Consider the following 22,456-nt stretch of genomic DNA (forward strand, 5'->3'; position numbering starts at 1 on the left):
AGATCAGGCTGCATAATGGAATCTGTAACAAATTAAAAACACACTGCTAATTAGAGGCCAGATTATTATGTAGTATCAATTAACTTGGCATTTAATTACCATGGTGATTGGGAGGAACTATAAATCGCTAAATATATAATTAGAACCTGAGACTTCTGTGCCACAATGGCGTCAGAGCATGGGTGTAATTAACTTAGATTTTCCCCCAACATTTTACATGCTTGCAAGATTTTAAGACAGACAAATACCGCTTTCATTCCTGCCAATACTCTGTTATCAATGAGAAAAGACAAATATCACAGTTTAGCTTCTTTTAAGGCAACTGGGAATTTCCTCCTTTCTGTTCATCATATACAGTGTTTTTATTGCCATTACTCTGAACAGAACCATTTTGGCATGACTAGCGTCAAGCAGGAAAACTGCTGTTTCTGTGGAAAATAAAATGTGCTTTTCTTTTTTTTTTCCCCCAGAAATGTTATCCATCTCTTATTCAGGATGTCAAAATGTTTCAAGCTCTAGACACCAGCACTGATCAGTTGGCCACTTATGCACTTAACCTACCAACGAAAATGCATGGAGGGAGCCCAGAGCTTTACCATTTAGTCATGCTTTCTAACATCCTAAAAGGAAGTGAAACATCTTTGACCTGTGAATGATCCCTAACACATACCTTTCTTCAAGCAGGTGGTCCAGAACAGCTTTTATTGTAACTGCTACTACTAGGTGTAATACAACAAAAATACCTGCATTGGTAACTCGAGTTCTGAACAGCTGACTGTGATTAAAGGCGTAAAATAGGAATGGGCCAGTTGTTGCACGAGATAATTTCTCGTTACTCAATAGCACTTTGTGTTTTCTTTGGGGAGAAAAGTACAGTATCTGATCTTGCTACTGGATTTAGGTTTCCACAATAAAGTACCTGAAATTAGTAAGATTTTTGTCGGTGCCTGCCACAGAGTTTGGTCTAGGCTTGCCAGTTCAGTTCTGCTGCTGATTATGAAATGCATCTGTATCACTGAAGTTTATCTCAGTAACCTGCGGTGAGATAACATGGTATTAACAATTGCTAGTATCTCATTGCTAATTAGCTGCACTCAGTAAGCCTGGAAGTCTAGGGACATTTTCGATAAAGCAACATCTTCAAAAATTATATGGAAGGGAAGAGAATGTCTTTTGTTGTATGGCTGTGTTCTGGCCATCACAGAAAGTAACTGAAAAAAACGGGAGATGTATCTTCCAGACAGGCTGGACACGGTAAGAGAGCACATTCAAGCGTGGCTGCCAGGAGAGCAGTGTTGAAGGTTACCGTACTGGCCGACACGGACTGGTGTTTGTGGGTAGTGGCGTAGCAGAATGATACAAAACCTTCAAAACTGATTTTATGATTTCAACTTCAGACTGTGTGTCACTGCTGATCTTTATAGGGCAGCTGAGTACAATGTCAGAAATTAATTTCTCATCTCTACCTGGTTCCTAGCGGATAGGAGCCCTTGGCAGAAAACAGACATTGTAGCTCTTATGTACCGATAATGGCTGTGTTGGTAGGGAATTAAATAAAGTGAGGCAGAGGTCAGAGGCAGATTTACGGGGCAGAGGAGCTGATTGTAGGAACTGTAATCCTCTCTTCTTCCATTAACATTAGCAGGTATTTGCTCTGGATCATGGGATGTGGGAGTATTTACATAATTATGCAGTCCTCCTTCCTGATCTTGGATGCATCCTCCCTGGAAGGCATCCCTTTTCTTGTAAGAGTTTGTCCAGTCATTTGGAGGACACTGTAGCTGGAATTGCAGGAGGAGGAGTGACGTACAATGTCTTCACAAGTCCTGGGCAAGCACATCGTCTCCACTGTATCAGATAGAGTAATTCAAGATTAATCTTTTAAGATGAACCTTTTAAAAACAGGGACAATGGAAAACAAATTCACATTAGAGAGTAAGCAGAAGACATTATTAAAACTGAGTGGTAGTACAGAATACATTCGTTTGTTTGCTTTTAGCTTCTATGGGTATTGCTGACATTGCAGTTACGTTTTTAATTTAAACAAGACAGTGATAACGGTAATGTTTAACATGACTGTTTACCAGAGTATTCAGCTATTTCAGTGTATGGCACTCACTGTAAGATCAGTCTCTTCATTGCACGTCACAAATACTCTGCAAAAAGAGTAAGCAGTAAGTAGTGGTTTGAGACTAAATGTGAACGAAGCCCCTGATGTCCTCCTCAGCTATTGGACTCTGCTGCCAGTCGTGCTGGGAACCTTTCGCTCCGTGGATGGCCAGGATAGGGAAGGGGCCACTGTTAGAAGAGTATTTCCCAGATCACAGAGGAAGCAGAGACTCAAAATTGATATCCTAAATGGGATAAGGGCCCTGATATTGCTCGCTGGTTCATCTAGGGGTGGAGGTATCGGGATTCCTTTCAGTGTGTAAATGTGTGCAAAAGGTGGTTGCCAAGGTTTAGTTTTGAAAGCTTTTAGGAGTGTAAGAACTTGCTAGAGAAGAGGAGATGATGCAGGGGGGTGGAAGAGATGAAGCTGGGAGAGGGAGGTGGGTGTTTAGTGAGTGGAGCGCAGAGAAAGTGGGAAAGAAATGGGAGAGGCTGTGTTGCAAGGACTGTGGCTTGAGAGTTGACAAACAGAGATCTCGGAAAAAAAAAAAACAATTTTCTTTTGGCGAAACTCGCGGCGCGGGTGAAGCACCTATTACAGCTTCCCGACGGAAAGGCAGCCCGCTGCGAGCCAGGTTTTCCGTTACCTCCTGGTGGATGACCTCGCCCGGGAGCGGCAGATGCCGGCTCTGGGAAGCGGGGCTCCGGCAGAGCTGGGCGGCGGGGCTGGGGTGGCGGCCGGCGGCTCCCGGGCGCTGTCCAGGGAGCGCGGAGCCGGCCCGGCGCCGGTGGCCCCGGGCGCGCCGAGGCGGGCAGCGGGAGGCGGCGAGCGGGCAGCGCACGGCCGGGCGCCGGCAGCGGAGCGGCCGGACTGTTCCCAAAGGAAGGGTCACAGGCACACGGCGGGTCACCAAGTTTAGGCGCAGGGCCGAGAGGCCTGCGGTGGCCCGGGCCGTCGGCTCCTGAGCCCGAGGGGCGCGGGGTCCCGACCGAGCAGAGGGCGGGGGCGGCCATTTCCCGCCGCCGACCCCTCACGGGCAGCAGCGGGAGCGATCCTCGGGCGGGAGCGGCCGCGATCCGCAGGCGGGGCCGACGACCCGCCTCGCCCGTGGGGCAGGGGCAGGGGCAGGAGCCGGGCCGGACCCCGGGGAGCCTTCCCCGCCCCGCGGGGGCTCAGGCGCAGCGGAGGGAGGCGGGCGGCCAGCCGCCGGGCGCGGGACGGGGTGCCGAGGAGGGCCGGCGGCGACGCCGCTGCCCCGGGGGCCGGGGCGGGGGCGGGCGGCGCGCAGGTGAAGGGGCCGCACGCCCGGAGCGGCGGTGACGCGGGCTGCGGCGCGGCGCGGCGAGGCTGCCCCGCGGCCCGGTGTGGCGGCCGCCGCCCGTCCCCGCTGAGGGGAACCGCCGCCGGCGCTGAGCGGGGCTGCCCGGGGCGGCATGCGGAGCCGCCGAGGATGAGCAGCCAGCGCCGCCCGGCCAAGGCGCAGCTCCGGAGGTCGCTGAGCGAGCAGCTGCGGGACTCCACCGCCAAAGCCTGGGACTTGCTGTGGAGGAATGTCCGGGAGCGGCGGCTCGCAGGTCAGTCCCGCCGCCCCGCGGCTGCCGCTACCTGCCCGCGGCCGCCTGAGGGAAGACCCCGGGGGGTGTCCTGGTCCCGACGGCGCAGGGGGCTCCCCGCTCTGAGGGGACGTCCCGGGAGGCGGCCCGGGCGCCTGGGGGGCACCTGTCCGACTGCCGCCGCCGCACCGGAGCGCGGAGCCTTCGGGGCTTCAGCCCGGGAGGGACGGAGTGGCCCCGGCACCGCCGCAGCTGTCGGCTCGGATGCGGCTGGCAGTCGCCGGGCAGGTCGGGGTGGTCTGCAGGGGGCGGGCAGGTCGGACCCCTCACCGGCCCCGCGCAGGCGGCACCTGCCCGGTGGGGACGGTGCCACAAGCAGGCGGGCTCAGGGCTAAACCTGGAGGTAGCCCTGTGTCGGAGGCACCTTCTGAGCATCCAAGAAATCAAGAGGGTTGACTGTGCCTCCGGGAAGCGGGCTCACCTGCTCTGCTCGTCCGATCAGTTTTCTAAGTTACTTGCAGATCCGGGTCGGTTCCTCATAGAGTTTGCATGTGAGGAGGACTGCAACTCCCTAAGAAAAATGGTTTGTTTCATTTCAGGCTCTTTTATAGCTTTAGATCACCTCACTGCTTTGGAAAACCAGGCTCCTGCAGTCTTACCATCCCCAGGTGGAGACTAGAAGGACACGGAGCAGGATGGATGCTCCAGTAGGTCTGGTCACCTTTAGAGCGCTGCTATCACAGCAGCACATTCACTGTACGCATGCAAACGTACCGCTAATTTGTGTTGGTGAAATACTTTATGAGTTAAAAGATCTAGAGGGTACATGCAAGTGCAAGGTAAAGTTGTTACACTGGAAAACAATACGTCAAGATTGATGAGCAGAATCATGTATAATGAAGGCTAATTTGTAAAGATGGTTTCCTCTGCCACATCCTATAGCATTGTTAGGAGTTTGGTGACCTTGCCTAGGGCACTGTGACATGCTGGTATTGTATAATACGAAGGTAAATAATGTATGATATGGATGTCTAAACTGTGTCTACAGCACATGAGTTCTTATGTACATACGATTAAAATAACAGATAAAAATTGCAGGGTAAGTTTTTGAAAAAATGAATCTAAAGTGGGTAGCTTCAATAATGAGTTACTAAACCAGCTAATTTTGTAGCCTTATGGTTACCCAAAATATTAACCTATCTTTACATGTAATCTACTTATTCCTATGTTAATAGCAGATGCCAGCAGACATTTAGCAAGGGTACTGTTGGCTGTTTTTTTCTTTTCTGGTCAAAGACAACTATTGCTTGATTGAGCAAAAGACTTGGGCAGGCTGCCATGAAGCTGTAGCCAACTTCTTAAAGCAACTGGGTATTAAAATTGATGGAGTCAGGCTTTTTATTTAAGGTGGAAAGAATACTAATGTCCTGGGTTTATGCGCTGCCATAATTTAAGTGCTATTCATAATATGCTGGTGAGACACTGATACACATGCCCTTTAATTAAATGAATTATCTGACAACGTAACAAAATGTGTACAAATAACATCTGTTGATTCCAGAGATGTTCTCTTGTTGAGCTGCTTTTACGTCTTTGGGATTTTTGTCCTTGGTTTTATATTTATTTGTCCCTCTGGCTCTCGTAGCTGCAGTGCATATTCCTATGCCGCTTCTTCCAGCTTTCCTTAATGAGGAGGCAGGGAATTTAAACTGATCTAAATGTGTCATTATTTGCTGGTTGTCAGGCCATCTTCTTCTCCATCACAATAGATCCGATCCCAGTCAGGTAGATAGTTGTACAAGTTCCCTTTTTTCCCTCAAAGCTGACATTGTGGTTCAGCCCTGACTGACAGTCAGAGCAGCAGTCTAACTGGTAACTACTGTTTAAGGGCAATGACTGAAACAAAACGGAGGTTTAACCTTCTGTGTGCTGTCGTGCTCTAACCATCGAGCCAAATAAAGACTCATGGTTAACTCATCATTGTGATGACGGCTTTGCAGGCACTTTTGGTCTATTTTACTTTTTTATCTGTTTCTTAAGGTTTCAGGCACCAGTTGCCCAACATACACCTGTAAATAAAGTAAGGACAAGACAGCTTAATTCATGAAAATTATGTAATCATTGGGGCTGGACGAGGTGCACGGAGCCCTCTAGTCCAGCCTCTGGCTCAGAGCAGGATCAGCAATGGGAGCAGGGCAGGTTGCTCAGGGCTTTCCCTGGTGCTCCTCAGGAGGAGTTTCTGCCCCGATGCCCATGTGCTGGAGCAGAGGGCAGCAGTACAGGGTTGGGCAGCAGGTGTGTGAGCTAGAGCAAGGAGCTCAGCCTTGGCTAGAGCAAGGAGAGAACTGAACCTTGGCTCAGCTCCTCTCAAAGAGGCAGACAGCATGGCTGGGTTGCTGTGGAAAGTAAGCTGTGCATAAAAGGACCGCTACAGTGTGCTACCTCTCTCCCTCCCTCGCCCTTTGCAGCAGAGGTGATGAGCAGCAGCCTGGCTCCCGACATGCTCCTGGGGCAGGGCTGCTCCGTACTGTCTCTTATTCAGGATGGATCTGTGGTACCCAGCAGCACTTAGTCACTCTTTCTGATTCACTGACCAGGATTTGTTTTTTCAACAATGAGTTTACTCGCTACAGTGCCACAAATGCCAGCCTTAGTTTTTCTGTGCTTTTCATAACTTTTGCAGAGGTAGTTTGTGTTCCCACTCTGCTTATGGTTTAAGTTAGGATACACAAACCAATTGGGAAATGAACCAGAATTTTAACTCCCTTGTTGGCGTGGGGACCTATTTGTCTGAAAAGTTATATAAAGTTATGTAAAATGCTGTTGGTTTAGTGTAATTCTGAACCACTATGCCATTACTGAAAGCCATTACTTTAGGAATTTGACTTGTGTATTTAACAGACTCTTTAAAAAAGTGATGAACCTCAGGTGACTCAGGTCCCTGCTCAAATCGTGATCGCCTGTTACAGTAAACACAACAAGTTGTAGTCGTTACATCCATTGTATGTAGGTGAAAAGTGCCACCTTCCATCTGGCATTCTTTCCGTTGCTGTACACTAAAAAAAAAATTACAAAGAATATATTTAAGCTTTGAATCTTGGTACTTCAAAGTCAGGAAACACCAGAGGTGAGGGAGCCTTTTGCTGCCTTCTTGTGCAGCCTCCTCGCAATGTAGGATTGTCTTTTAATGACATGATCACATCTCCCTTTTTTGCACAAAGCTTTTCTGCCTCATTCAGTATACAAAGTAATGATCCCCACTGCTGAATCTGTTAACCTGGAGCCTGCCGTACTGCAGCTTTCCCAAATCCTGGACTGAGCACAGAATTACAAATTCTCTCAAGTCCTCATGAGCACAGTGCTCAGGAGTACTGTCTTGCATACTTCCTACCATTGTTTTAATTGTATCCCTAGAAGCTGTAAGGTTACGTTGTTCCCATTTTACAGATAGGAACCAGAGGCACAGTGTGATTTAACTGAGGAATATCAATAACTCTGAGTGTTAGAACTTGAGTTTTCTACTGTAATATTCAAATTATGGCTCTTGGTGTCTCCTATTGCACAGGACTCGTGCAAATCAGCCCCCAGGATCTAATTGTACTGCACCCAGGGAATGAGTAACTTGCAGTTCCTGGCGGTCTGGTCAGATTTTGTTTCAAGTGACTTGCTGAAAACCAGACAGAAAGGGATGGAACCGCAGGGGCACTGTTTACTTGGCATAGTCTCAGACACATGATTTTTTCCTGAGTGCAGTCTCCCACCCATTCCTGCATGACTTTCAGCATCTGCAAGAGATGTAGCAGGAGACCTGCAGCAGCTGGCTTAGTTGGGTACGTGAATCTGATACACGACTAAATCATTGTCCATCGTCAGATGGGATCCTACCAAAGTGCATGTGCGGATGAGGTTAAGACTTTGTCCTGGAGCCTTATGGGAGGAGGGTTGAGTTAGGATTATACAGGTGACTTCAATTCTGAGATTTCCTGAAGTTTGAGCACTTGACTTTGTGACCCTAACGTTCTTCTAATAATAGAAAGTTTTGTCTCTAATTTCCTTGGTTTACCTTTAGCTGTGGTTTAGCAATCCACACAGATTACTGCCAGGATTGCTGCTCTGTAGGGCTGTGACTGCTGTATCTGCAACGTAGATACATCCTCAGCCTTTTTACCAAATCTCTTGTCACCTGAGCTTCGTGTCTTCCAATACTTTTTATGTTCTGTGTTCTCGAAGAGATTATATCCGCATTCGATTTCCTCTAACTCCCCTTATGTCTGCGTTGACATCCTCTTTACTGCCTGACTGCTGATAGCGGTGCAGAACAGGATACCCCTGAGCACTGTCCCAGTCTCCTACTTAGCCGCAGAGGTCTCCAGAAGCAATTGCCTGGGGTCATTTTGGGGAAAGATCTCAGATGCTGCCATCCTGTTTTGGGCTTGGCCATGCTCTTGGCAAATGGAATTTGGGGGCAAGTTTTCTACCCAGTCTTCAGTGGTTTGCTCAGACTGCTATTTCAAAGTTTTATAAACTGGCCAAGTTTGGGCGGATTTTTCGGAGACTGATGCCAGACTGACTCTTGAGCCTTTACCATGAGGTTACTGGTTTCTATTTCAAAGGATGAAGCACTAGTTTCTCAGTCAAGTTGCATGAAAATGTACGATGGGACAACATACTATGGCCTAATTTTATCTTAGAAATGGATGACTTGCAGCACCAAGAATTGAAACAGGAGCATGAGGCAGGCTCATGATTAGAAGAAAAATTTAGTATAAAGAAGACAAAATTGAGATCTTTAAATGGAAAGGTTTAGAAAACCTACTCTTTGGTCATCCTTAACTGTTCAGGAACACCTTATACACTGATTTGCAGCTACAAGTATCTCTTCAAATGTGACTGAACTGCATTTATGTCAGAGATGAAACAGAACACTAGCTGAAGTAGGGTAGAAAATGGAGAATAAATTGTTCAGCAGGGAGTAATTGCCACATTCAGCATTTGGCAAAGATGTCAAGGCAATGTCTCTTCTCCTCTGAAAACTAACTTTGGGGTTATTGTGTTTTTATTGCACATAAGTGATCAAGCCTAAGTTTGTGATTGCACCTCTGGCAACACGGTGCTCCCTGGCAGTAGCTGAGGTGTTGATCGTGGGGAATATGAAAGAAAAAAAGTGTATCTTAAAAAACCAGTGGTCAAAACCAGAACTATATGAATTTTAACACAGATTTCTGTTGTGCCCAAATGGAGGCTGAACCAGCCATATTTTTGGCACTTAATTAAAGAAGCGTCAAATCTACAGATGCCTCACAGTTTTTTAGTTTTCAGTTAAAATGAAACAGTTTTATGGACTTGCTTTTGCAAGTTTGTAACCTGCGGAGCAGAACTCATTATATCTGGTGTGATGTATCCTGAGGTCAGTGTTAGGAGAGCCTGAGGGAAACACGTGTACCAGGCTCCCAGGTCCTCAGAGAACCTCTGAGCAAAGGCAGGAGTCCCGATATGGGGCCAACCTTAAGCCAGCTGCATCTTGATATTATTCTATTACTGAAATTTCTTCTTAATTAAGGCTTTTGTGTACAGCACAAATGCGGCAGGTTAATCTAATTAAAGCCGTTCAAGAAAATAGTGGATTTTTTTATAAAATAATTTTGCCAAGTCAGTTTTCATTAGGGAGTGTGAGAGATGTGCGTGTGAAAAATGTAGTATTTGTTGTGGCCTGTTTGGTGGGCATACTTTTGTGTTCTGCTTTAAAATCATGCATGTGTGTTTTCAGAAAGCAGAGATGTTGCAGTCTGTGTCCCCCCCAGTGCTTGGAGAGTACAAGATGCTGATTCTCATGTATGTTGATAAGATGTATATGTGTAGATTCCCCCCTAACCTGACCCCTTCAATGGGAAAAGACTGTCCTTTGTTGAGGAGAAAAGTTATGAAAGATGTTCTTTATTCGGGATGGAGTGCTTCAGGGAAGAAAGAAAGTGACTTACGAGTGATTCGCTTAGTCAGGCATGCCAGGAAATTTTCTGTTCTTGTATCAATCCTAAAAAAAAAGTAATAGCCAAAAAGTAGTCATTCATCTCATAATTTATATTAAGCATGCTACATGATAATATTAATATTAGGTGAATTTCTTTAAAATAGATGTTCATCTTTGCATGCATGTTATGTCAGTATTCTGTAATTTCCATCTCCTTCCCTAGACACTCCCTGAAGACCAGTGGCTTGAATCTGAAAAGGGGGCGATGGTGGCAAAATACCACCATTGTTAGTTCTGCTGCTGCCGGGTTCTCATGACCCTCAGCAACAAGAAGTTAATTCCAGAAATACAATTACAAAAATACCAATATGCTTGACCTGCCAAGTATTTCTACATCAGCATGAGACTGCGGAGGGGGGTGATAGAGGGCTCCCCACTGTCTCCAAGTCCAGAGAAAGATATAATTTTCTCATACCCACTCCCGTGGCTCCACTACCATTTGCCGTGTAAGGTTTGGAGTGACTGTGGAGGAGCAGCAGAGATTCCTGGGGCAACAACAACATTCATCTTCTGGTTTTACGTTTAATACATAAATTCTGTATTTGAACAAGTCCTGCTTCCATCAGAGAGAGCTATATCAGAGATTGTTTTCCTAAGAGAAATGCAGTTTTGATTACTTAATTTCCTAACATTTTGAGATACAAGACTTGGTTGATAAAATGAGGAATCAGTGCTGGTAATAAGACTGGATACCATTTGAATCAGTCAGTTTCTGTTTTATGCTGTTTAGGAAAGATTCTTGATAGGTCTCCTTTCTGGAGCTTAGCTGTTCACTGATTTCAATGACACATTAATCTTTAGAAAATGCTCATTTTTTTTTTCTAGATGCTTGGAACTACATGATTTTTAAGGTCCCTTCCAACCCAAACCATTCTATGATGTCAGTCCTTTCTATAGAACAGCTTTCTGTTATTTTTTAAATTTTTTTTTTCTACTGACTTTGCGTGGTTCCTTGATCATCCACAAGGTTCTTTCAGTCCTCAGCAGACAAATATTTCTCCTTATTTCTGCACACATATAGATGGCCTCAGTTCATTCCACGTGTAGATGTTTCCTGTGCAACCAGAAGGTGGCTGATACCTTGTCAGGATGCTGCGCCATGCCATTATGGAGGATTGCTGTAAGCACTGTAATTATTGCTGATGTTTGCAGACCGTAAGATTGGAAACAAATCATAGTACTGTTTTTCCAGCAGCAGTATACGTAATACAATATCATTTAAGTTCCTGTACGTTTAGATAGACGTGTTTATTGGTCCTCGTATTTTTCTGTGATATATAGGAGCTCATATAGACTGGTATAAATACTTATTTGTATGACCTTAAACTGTAATGGCATTTTTCCATCCCAAGATTGCTTCTTAATACCAGTCATGGCATATTAAATTATGTATCTTCTCCGTTATTTCCTACTAGGTGTTTTGTGTTTATTTGCATGACTCTGATCCTACAGACCACCATTCATATCCCCACACAAGTGACTTTATTTATAGTAATAACTATGCCAGAACATTTATAGAGATCATTTATATCAACAAAATCTTTTAGCTGCTAAGTGAGCACCATAATAATTCCCATCAATACAGCCTTGTTGATGGCTCGCCAGAAAATTCCTAAACATGGGAAATTTCTGGACTCAGTAAGGCCCTGGAGACTGGACTCCCACTCTTCTGCTTTCCCAGCTACAGTAGGACGTAGTGTTTAGTTTCAGGAATCAGTGACATCTCAGTTTTGAATTTGTGTTCACACTTTTTGTTTGAATGAAAAAACGTCTTCAAAAATGTCCCATACTGTAATGTTTTTAAGCATTCTGAGAACTTAGATGACTTAACAATTTGATTTGTGCAATACTTGCCAGGCAATGGCCTTATTTCACAGCAGTGGTTTGACTTATGTTTGTCTTCTTGTATTTTGTATTTCTTGCATTTCTTGTGAGACAGATGTTCTGTCTTGCTCTTCCTGATTTGTTTTGTTTTTCTGTTATAGCATGGCCAATTCCTGTGCTACTATATATCATAATTCCTTTAAAAATAATCTCCTTGAGTCACAATTCATTGAGAAACCCAGCTTTCACTTCAACAGAAGCATATTTTAATATCAAGTTTGAAAAGAAAGGCTTGAAAATGTGAACTTCGCACTCTGAAAAGATAGGAAACGACAAAAAAAAATGTATTTTGTGAAATGTTGGGGTTTTAAGTCAGCCTCATGATTTCAAATAAACTATGCCTGTCTTATGGTTCTTGGGAATATACTTTTCAATTAATAAAGAACTTGTGATAGTTCCTTTTGCTTATTAGAGGCTTAAAAGTATGACAGTGTAACAGGCTCCTTGACTAACAGTAGAGCATCCATAGTAAGACTCTACTTATGTAGCTCTTTTGCACTTCCCATTTACAGTTCAAAATTGAAAATACTTGGACAATCAGAATCCTGGTGCAGCTTATCCTGCGAATGAGCAAAGATCGAATGTGTACAGATTTGACTGCAGCAAGTAACTATGGTACAAGAAGGGGTCAAAAACATCTGCAACTCATGGCGCTTGGTTCCCAAAACCCTAAACCTCCAAAAATCGAGTTAGTTAATTTAAGTAATAAACAATTTCATGTGAAATACTCTGCCCGTCATTCCAGTAGAGGGCAGTAATTTACATACAGTAATATCAATTAGTATGTGAACACAACATGCATCACAGAATGCTAGACACAACTGACTTTACTAAGACAGTGCAATATTAGTAGTCCCTCAAGGATAGAATGCCACCCAAGTTTTATTTTCTGTGCTTTTGCAGCAGGACTTAATCACATCTAATTACAGTAGAGTTTCTGCAGGTCATGCTCAGATCACTAAACTAAATCACCTCCGCATGCCCCAATACTACATGCAAAGGTGTGCAACACGTGCACCCAGTTTAATGCCATAAAACTCCCAGACTGAGGGACTGTGACACAGCTGTTATCCTATTTGAGCCACTTAAAGCAAGTAAATGTGCCAAAAACTGTGTGTTCAGATCCCAAGGCAATCACACAAGGTCCAAAACTATACAGTGCAGATATAGCCTCTCTCACCTGTGGAATGCTAGTCTGGAGCAGAGTGTACAGACTAACTCTCCGTCCCTTGGCATACTTTCCTGAGATTATTTCCAGCAATTACTACACTTAGCAATGTAGAAGTAGACCAAAATTCGTGAGAGTTAAAAAACCTGAGATGCTTTCAGCAAGCATGGCAATCAAAACGAAAACATATTCTACTGTATACAGTCATCAGTGAACTGTATTTCAACAGATAATTTCATTGAGATACTGATTTTTTTTCCCTGTTGCTGTTGAGCAGCAAGTACATAGGAAAGTTTTTGTGTCCAGAGATCATTTTTACAGATCCAACAGTATGCTGTAATATAGTGGAAGAGGAGGCACTGCAACTTATAATGATTGTGTTTCTTTAAGTGGTAACAATTGAGGTCCTAATCTATTTCAGAAAAACTACCATTTAAAATTTATGCTTAGCTAAAAATTGATTAATCTGTATTTCTTTAGCAGCAAGATAAGTTCACTAACTGCAAAATAGCTTTCTTAATTCTGTCAATACTTTGCAAATTTTACTTGTCACAGATCTAAAATAATGCGGGGATAATTGGTTTATTCTGTTGCTAGAGCTAAATGAATGACACAGGTGCCCTAGGAAGCTGAGCAGCATGTTTTCTGGGAGGAGGGATTTGTGTCCCAGGCTGTGATGAGGCAGAAGACACTGAACCTTCACAGGTCACTGAATAAAGCAGCACTTTAAAAAAAAAAACAACAACCCAACAATGAATTGGAGTACTGGTTTTGTTCTAGAAAGAATTTAAAGGGAAATTACCTTCAGCACAGAAGCATAGTTCAAATATACCTTATATCATATGCAGATCTTTGAATCTGAGCTAAGAGCTGCTTGAAATATCTTTGTATTTGGACTTCTGTCATTGCAATTTAGGAAGAAATTCAGGGTAACTGCCAGCTCAAGGAAGGGGATAGCTTGAGGTAATGTTGAAAGAGTTAAGTCAAAACTACAAATGATACCTCTCTCAGTCCAAATACTGAAGAATTACAGTTAGCATTACAAAAAAGGTTTTCTAAAGATTTAGGAACCTCCTGCATTGGTTCATAGCTTGGACTTCCCTAAAGTGTGTTGCAGACATGTGTAAGTTTATTTTGGATTCACTACATGGAGGAGTGAGGACCTGGGCATCTGTCTCAACTTTTAGGTTATTTTTCTATGTGCCCCTCATTCCTCTGCTAAATGCACCTCTCTTTCCCTGTCCCAGTCCCACTCATCCTGATTTGAATGACATGCTCTTTCATAGCTTATCCAGAATAATGCTGCAGTAAATTATTAGAGACTGTGAGTCGTTTGTGTGCGAGTTGACTGCTGAAAGAATATGCGATTGGCATCTCATGGTTTTGCTCATTTTAAGCGGTCTCTTTAACATGAGGACAGATTTTATCTAAATAAATCAATTTTACAGGGAGATTTCAGCCATTGGATTTGTAGTAAGAAAGAAGCTTTTTATTTATGACATTGGAAAGACCACAGCTGGGAATGCACCCATTAATAGACTCAGACAGATGGATTCTGACAGGTCTGTGAACTATTCACACTCTTTCTTTGGCAAATATTTTGCAGCAATCCCAACTTGCAAATGCTACTTCAGAAACAAATATGGAACTGTCTGTCTCGAGGCGCAAAACAAAAGAGTGACGAGTAACTCTAAAATATTGTGGGTTGAGTATGTGCATGATATTCACTTGAAATTTAGGAAGGAGTGCTTTTAATGGAGAACAGTTATGCCTTGATGCAGTAAATGTGTTGAATTATAAATAAAGTCGCAGAGAGTGGGTGTCTTTATAGATGTAGTGAAGTGAGGATTTTCAGCAAAGGCTGGCACAGCTTTTTTCAGGAAACAAAAATATTTTCCATTTGTGGAAGTCACTGTCTGAGAGAAGGTAAATGCACATCTTCAGAACTAGGTATAGGCAAGAAATAGAGGAGTTGATAGTTACAAGAAAACCGGTGGGAGAACTGCTGTGTAGTAGTGTAACTAGTGACTCAGATCATGTACTTTCAAGTAAAATCAATGTGTGGCACACATTATTTCTCTTCAATTTTTAAACTTTAATTTGTACCTTTAAAACTTTACTGAACATCCCTGTATTTCTGGTGTTATAGGAAGGTAACAATGACAACTGCATCCTGTTTTCTGTATTATTTACTACCTCATCCACCTTTACCGTATCTTCTCTTATTTTTCTCACTTGAGATTTTCAAAGTCCCGTGACAGCATTGAGCTCATCAGCTACCTTTGAACAGACTGGGAAACTATATAGCCGAAAAGACGCAGTCAGCTTTCAAAAATGTCAGTAATAGCCATTGATGTGCATAATCAAACACATGTATGTTGAACCTCTACCTGAATTTCTGCCACATGGTGACATTTTTGGGGTTTTGCCCAGTTTCTTTCCTGGGAAGAACTCTTACAGCTTCCTTATCAGTTAAAAATTTGAACCATTTTTTTTTTCTGCCGGTTTCCATTGAGGAAAATAAAGAGCAACTTCTCCAAAATCAGCAGGAATGCTCTGGATTCTGATGTAAGGATGGCTTTTGTCATCCTGACTTGACTGACTCCATCACTCCTGAAAATAAAGAAGCATTAGTTCCTAGAGAGTCAGAAGCATATGATTTTGCATCAGCTTGACAAATGAGTATTTTGGTAATTACAGTTGCTCTCTCTCTATGTCTCTAACAGTTCCAAGTGCTTTTATTTCTGAACAAAATTTGATTATGGCTTTAATTCAGCAGAGCACTTAAATACTTTGTAAATTTAAATGGTTGGGTGTTCAACTTATGTGAACTTGTCTGTTTTGTTACATCTAACCTCTAAACCAACAGCATTTTCTTTTTAAAAATACTATCTATTAAAACACTGTGATAGGATGCTTCAGTTCTTCAGAAACGGGAAGGTCCTAGAACATCCGTATTTCTGACATGTAATAAAATAGAGGACACCGTACCTAGTCAGATCAAATAGAGATCAAATACATTTCAGAATCTAGATTAGACAAGACACCACCAAACAAAATTGACTCTGAAACACCTGTTTTGTTTTACACAAAACCATAAACATACGTAATTACAAAAAAGTCTGAGCTGTTTCTTCTGAAGGCAACCTAAAAACACAGACAGCAGGACAAGCGTTACAAAGCCAAGGCATACCCACTAGTCACGGCATGGCAGCATTGTAAAGAAACTATTCAGAGGGATTATAAAACGGCTGGAATGACTTGTAGGTAGGAACTGTTGTAAATCTCTGGGTCGCAGCAGAGGCTGTAACGCAGGGCACTCGCTTGCTCTTTCACTCCTGCGTGTGGCTTTCTCGTACGGGAGGATCATGACTTTTAGAGGGCTAGAACCATTATGTCTTCTGCTGTGGAAAGGATCAGTTGGTGCAGTCATCAGGGATCTTGAAACTGGGAAGAAGTTTATTGCTGTGACAGATCGGGCAACATATGGAAGGAAGTAAGACGTTCTCCAGAGACAGATTAAGTTTTTGCCAAGGCATTTTATTGAAATTTTGGAAAATAAACAGGTCATTAATTGGGTCCAGGTTTCGCTACTGCAAATTGTGCAAAGATGTTGCAAACCAGATGCTTTCCCCTATTTGTTTTTACAACTCTTTCTATTTATGGATGCGCTTATTTAATGACTTATTTCTTTAATAGAAGGCTTTGTTTTGCACAGGAAGTCTTGTCTCTCAATTAGTTTTGCCAGTAGATGCCTGAGTAAAACATAACATGTCCACACAATTTCAGGGGATGAAACAGTCAGCAATAACATGATAAGTAGGAACTAATCACTAGGAAGCTGTGGAATACAGTAATTCATGTAAAGTTATCATTTAATTCTTCCCTGGGTTCCTTAGCGCATAGCAGTTTTCAGTCTTTCTCTATGCAGATCCTGCTGGTGAAATGGTAGAGACAAAGACACCTATCCCAAGGACTGTGTCATAAGCCTTGGCTTGCCGATGAAGGTGTGAATACAATCCATGCCAGCATTTCCCTGGCTTTCCTGAGGTACGTGGCACAGCCACTGACATACCTGTCAGCCCTGTTGAAGCACAGTTTCAATGTAGTCTCCAGGTCGAGGCTGGATCTCAAAATGGGGATGTAGCAGCCAAGTCAGCTAAGCTGTACCACCTGACAGAAATACTTGAGAAAAGACATATTCATTCTTTTCCACTCAGGATTCATTTAGTCCCTGGAGTACAAGCATTATGTTATGCTCTATCCACAGTCTCGATTCATGTTATGAATAACTACAAAGTGAAAAACATCTGCCCTGACTTGAAAGCTGTGAGTCTAGTGGAGATGTCTTCTAGAAGGATTGAGCTAGTCACACGAGGTCCTTCATAGTCAAGACAGAAATAGGTACCTCTGAAAGCAATTCCTGTCAATGTGAAATAGGTGTGTGAGACAAGAGGGATGAATTGCCCTCCAGTGGTGCTTATTTCTCTCCACGATCCGAGCCAAGTGACAGCACCAAAGACCTGCCTGCATCAGTGACAGGCAGGGAAGAAGCCACCTCTTCAGCTGCCACCTGAGTGCATTTGACAGGGAAGTCAGTGAGCCACTAACATTGCAGAAGTTTAATTTTCAAGATCGCTGCTTACAGCGTTGGTGGCTTTGTTTTATGGTACCTGCTCAAGTAAGAAAAGCAGAAGGTCGAGCTGACAAGGTGCCTGTGACTTCAGCGGCACTTGAACATACACTTAAAGTTACATATTGCAACAGTAACAGCCAGTGTACCTGAACCTCACATTTTTCCATTTCCAGTTTATTCTGGGGAGGCAGACTGTGAATGACGCATCTGCAGAAGACATCCTGAATTTATTGTAATAAAAGCTGTGTGATTTTATTTGTGATCCCTGACTGGTTTAGCTAAGCAGCAAGGGCAGCAGCCATGCAGATTTCATACTGCACGTTTTAAAGTGTGTTTTGAGGTTCACTTTTCAGACTATTAGTTAGTTATCTCATGTGTGAATATTTATTGTACTCAATACGATGTCCTCAGTCAGAGCAAAAGTCCATCAGCCTCAGGTATCCTGTTTTTCACAACAGCTGCTAGTGGGTACTTAGGAAAGAGTATAAGGACATGATGAGTTTATGGTATGACCTCTTAGCTTTCAGATTTCAGTAAATAGTTCTTTGCTGATGTTGTTAACAAGGCTGCCAATTAGGAACAAGGTAAGAGGGAGGTTTACGATGTGACTGCGCACTTCCTAGTTGAGCTACACCTAAGCTGGTGAGACAGAGAGACTGTTTCCCATTTGTAATCATCTGGAGACATGTAATCCCTTACATCAGAATTGCCATTTTAAAAGTTATTTTCAAATCATTCACAGGTGTCACAGCCAGAGTTGTCTCCTTGTCACATGAACTTTCACTAGGCTGAGCAAAGTGGGAACAAAGTTTATTTTTAAAGCAATATGGGCTCACTAGTGGTTTGAAAGCAAAACGTTCAGAACTCCATTTCATTTTAATTTATCATCCAACCTATTGTGTTTGGTAACATATTAGGAACCAGTGAATATATAATTTGTCATAAGTTACCCAGGACATAAAAGAAGGAAAAACAAAGACTGAAATACATGAATCTCTGGTTCATTCTTTTGCAATCCGAGTACATACAAAATACTTTAAAGCCAATTCTGATCTCAGCTACACAAGTGCAAATCCTTAGCACTTATAGGGTAATCAAGTTCTGGTTTGGAGTAAAAGACCTCCACAGCAGCGTGATCTTGAAATTCTTTTTTCAGGACCCAGTTTTGCCTTAATTTCATGTCTTTATAGCTGACAATAGCGCTTACCTGTGAAAATCTAATTGAAGGAGAGAAAAAAAATGGCAAACATAAACAGGACCAACCTTTTTCAAAGGTCAGGTACAATTTCAGTTCTGCAATTTTTAGTTGCCCAACTTGAGATACTTCAAAGAGGTCTTATGTTCAGACGGAGAAAACCAACGCTCCCAGAAAGTCAGAGCTTTGCAAGTGTCATGGAAAATCAACCCAAGATGAGTAGTTCCTTTTGAAGGTTTTGGCCAAGGAATTTTTCCAGTAAAACTACATTCCATAAACATGGAGCAACACCTTAAGTAGACAACAACAAATGAGGAACACCGTGGGGTTGATTTGAAAGAGAGCTTTCAAAAAGTGGGACAGGGAGGAAGCCTGGTGAAGGGACTTGATAGAGTGCCAGGATAAACAGAGGCTAGACGGCAGTATTTTCATCACACTGGAATCGAGAGAGTAAAAGAGAAATTTGCAGCTGGTATGGACCTTATCAACTAACTCTCTTGGTCTCCCTATTTCGAACAGAGGAGAAGAAGTCGGTAAGTGGTTGATGGAGGAGGGAGGAGGATGTGGAAGGGAATGTGTAGATGTCCAAAGGTGAAGAGGGGAGAGGTGGAGAAAGACAATATAGGCAGCATAGGCAGTACGGCTGTATGGGAGGTGGGGAGGAGAAGGAGGGAATGTCTGCTGGAGAATAATTCACTCTGCCTGTATTGCTGCAGGCTCTAGGCTTCCTCTGGTCTTTCCTGCTCACTGGAAGTATTTTCCAAAGACTGGCTGTGGGGAAGGAGAGAAGCAGGCTGCCTACTCTTTCTCAGGAGAAGCAACGTGGTGGCTGGCAAGGGAGCTATGGGAAGCCCTTTCCTCTGCGTCGCTCCTGCTATTTGGCAGGCTTCCACTCTGTAAAAAAAAACCCACCTGCAGCTTGTTGGCCTAAATGACTTTATCCAGTGAGACACATCAGCTCTGCGGTGTCTGTATAGTGTAGTGCAAACTGTGAGTGAAAAAAGTACAAGAAAGAAATACAGAGTCTAGAAATTGAAAGCTTAAGTTGTGCACAGAGCAGTTGATTGCTGGGAGGCAGAAAATCCTGGTCAGGGACTTGTCCAATTCATGAGTTTCTATTTATATTGTAAAACTGTTCCACTGCTGATTCCTTGTGGAATATCTGCAAGGGATTATTGCAGGGATTTTAGAAAAATAAATAAATATATATATAACTGTTTGATACTCCTAAATCTTCTGATATGAAACAATAATTTGGGATTAAAAGCTATGGGCATCTTGCATTCTGTTTCAGACATACATGGTAACTAACGTACTGTACAGAGAAAATGATGTAGATTGTGCTAAATTCTGGCTTTGGGTGAGGGGTAAGGGATACATGCATGTCCTGGCTTCTTTATTCATGAGGTTGTTAATTAGGCACCGGTATGGCTGAAATGATGCAGTGTGTTGGTCGCGGTTTCAGTGACATGGCGGGTCAGCTTTAAAGCTGGACGAGTGACCAAATTCACTGCTCATCCATACTCTTTTCTGTGCAGGACCTTTGCTCTGGTTCTGGGATGCACAAATTGGTAATCTGAGGGAGGGAAGAAAAGGTCATGTGCACCCTAATCTCCAGGACATAGTCAAGCACATACCCAGATGTCATGGGGATGGATCTCAGCCCTGTGCTGGATTCAGTGTGCACACTCGCCCTTGCAGCAGCAGCACGGGACTGCACGTGTCAGGCTGGATGGTCCTGCCTTGTACAAGGGATAGTGGCTGCCACAAGTCTTAATTCAGTTTGCTTTATCAGGGAGATGGGAGAGGTGGAGGTAGAAGGGGTCACTGCAGCTTCTACAGAGGGCGTCCCTCCCGGGAACAATTGCCACCCTGTGGGGCCCAAACTCCCACCACACGTCAGCCAAAACCTCAGCTTTACTAGGTCTCCAGGAAGAGAAACCAGCAAAGAGATGGCTTTGCTGTACCTAGTGGCTGTCTTGGTGGTGATGGCTTGGGGACTGTAGGAAAAAGGGAGACATTTTAGTGAACAAAGTGCTTTGTACGCATCCTGCAGAGTACCTCCTTGCGTGCTGGAGTCAAGACCCCGCTTAGCGGTTTGTGCGTGTTGCTCTGCAGAGCCGCGTGTGCAAACACGATGTCTTTGTTACGCAGTAAGATCTGATAGCATGCATTTAATGATATATTGGGAAATCTGTCATGTTTTGCAAGTTTAGGCAATAAGCCTCTTGTCTGAAGGAACCCACTAGAGGTATAGGACCATTCTGAAGGGTATTTCTTTTCTCCTTGGTTCATACAGTTACAGTGGACTTTAGCCTGCCTCCAGTGGACTGATACTGCTTGTAGGGAAAATGAAACTGCCTACGAAATTTTATTTCCTTTTTCTTCCAAAGTAGCTAAGCAAGACAAAGATTGCTGTTATCAGTCAGGAAATTGGTAGAGAGATAGGTTATACAACTTCCCTGAAGTCTTACAGCGAGTCACTGCCAGGTAGTCCTGTGCCCTAACCATCGTGTCAGTCTGCCTCACTGGGCCAGAGAGTGAAATCATGCAACGAATATTCATTGATTTCAAGGAGCCTGGAGAATTTCATGTTCCCGTGCACCAGTCCCATGCTGATGTGTTTGAAACAGTGTTGCCAAGAGCTATTCTGTTCTGGTTTGCTGTTGTGGGGTTTTTTTTTATTATTTTAAAAAATTTAACTTTGGCATTGTTTTTCTAGCACAAAGAGATAAAAAAAAACCTCTCTCAAAACCAGATCAAAACTTGAATATGTCCTCTCTTGCCCCTTTCATCACCATGGTACTGGAGTCCTGTTGAAAAGAAAATAAATAGCGAAGCCCTCACATGAGGTTTGTGAAGACATGAACCTTCAGCTGAGATAGGAATGTTGCCTGTGGCTCAGAGTGACACCAGCAGTAGGGCTGCATAGGGATTTACTATGTATTTGGACAACATAAGAAACTAAGTTTATCTAAACAGTTTCTTATGTTATCACTGTGTTATCCAGGCACTTTCTCAGTGAGACTGGGAGATTAGGATGTGTTAGCCCACCACTACTTAAATATGTTTACATAGTTCCTGTGGGTTTAGTTTTAGGAACTCGGGTATAGATTTAGCAGATGGAGTTGAACTAAGGGTATGGAAACTACTTTTAGCTCATTGCTGTCATAATACTCTGAGTGCTTTGGCAGGGAAGGCCTGCCACCTGAAATGTCTTCCTCTCTTTTGACCTCTATTTTGAACTCTATTTATTATCCAACTTTTTTTTTTTTTTAATTTACTGTGGAGAACCACTGTCTTCAGGGACTTGACACTGTGGGATGCTGGCTATTCTTGACTTGCGAAGAGTTCAGCTAAGGCCAGTGGAGTCTATATTCATACGCTGGTCTGGTTTGACTGAGAAAAAACATAATGTTTAAAACTGAACAGGAGTGAGACCATAAAGCCTAAATTAGCAGCCAGGCACCAGACAAAACAACTGACCCCTTGCATGATGTTACCACCAGCCAGGAGCTCCTGGTCCCTTCTAACCCCCTGGGAGAGAAGAAGGGACAGGAATGTCACATCCTCTGAGCCCGTCATTGCAGCCAACAGACCACTGCCTTACACTTCATCAGCAAGTGTGCCAAGAGCGCACAGAGAGGTTGAGCCCAGGGAAATACTGGCTATTCTGCAGGCTCCAGCCACAGACCACAGGAACTGCTATTTTGATGCATTTATACACTAGCAGTGCTGTTAAGATCCCACTTTTGTGTAGTCCACGGGGTGGATGCAGGCTGGTTAGTTCACATAGGAATACACACCAGCTGCTCCAGGTCAGACTGCAGCTCCATCCAACGTAGTATCGTGCATCAGCCAGTGGGCGGTTGCAACTATTTG

The 22,456-nt window shown here is 43.5% G+C and overlaps 1 protein-coding gene across 3 annotated transcripts in view; it reads left to right on the top strand.

Annotated features, from left to right (window-relative positions):
- STARD13 (StAR related lipid transfer domain containing 13) overlaps positions 1-22,456 on the top strand; it is a 268,378-nt gene that overhangs the window by 116,450 nt on the left and 129,472 nt on the right. The window contains exon 1 of one of the 3 annotated variants that reach the window (XM_086612918.1): positions 3,561-3,684. The exons of 1 other annotated variant lie outside the window; for it this stretch is intronic. In XM_086612918.1, the coding sequence (XP_086469044.1) occupies positions 3,561-3,684 (124 nt within the window). Of the gene's footprint in view, positions 1-3,560; positions 3,685-22,456 lie in introns of those variants that run through there. One more of the 3 variants, XM_086612936.1, reaches the window with a different exon arrangement.

This window comes from Tauraco erythrolophus, chromosome 1 (genome assembly GCF_009769465.1).
Source record: "Tauraco erythrolophus isolate bTauEry1 chromosome 1, bTauEry1.pri, whole genome shotgun sequence".
NCBI classification, from domain to species: domain Eukaryota; kingdom Metazoa; phylum Chordata; class Aves; order Musophagiformes; family Musophagidae; genus Tauraco; species Tauraco erythrolophus.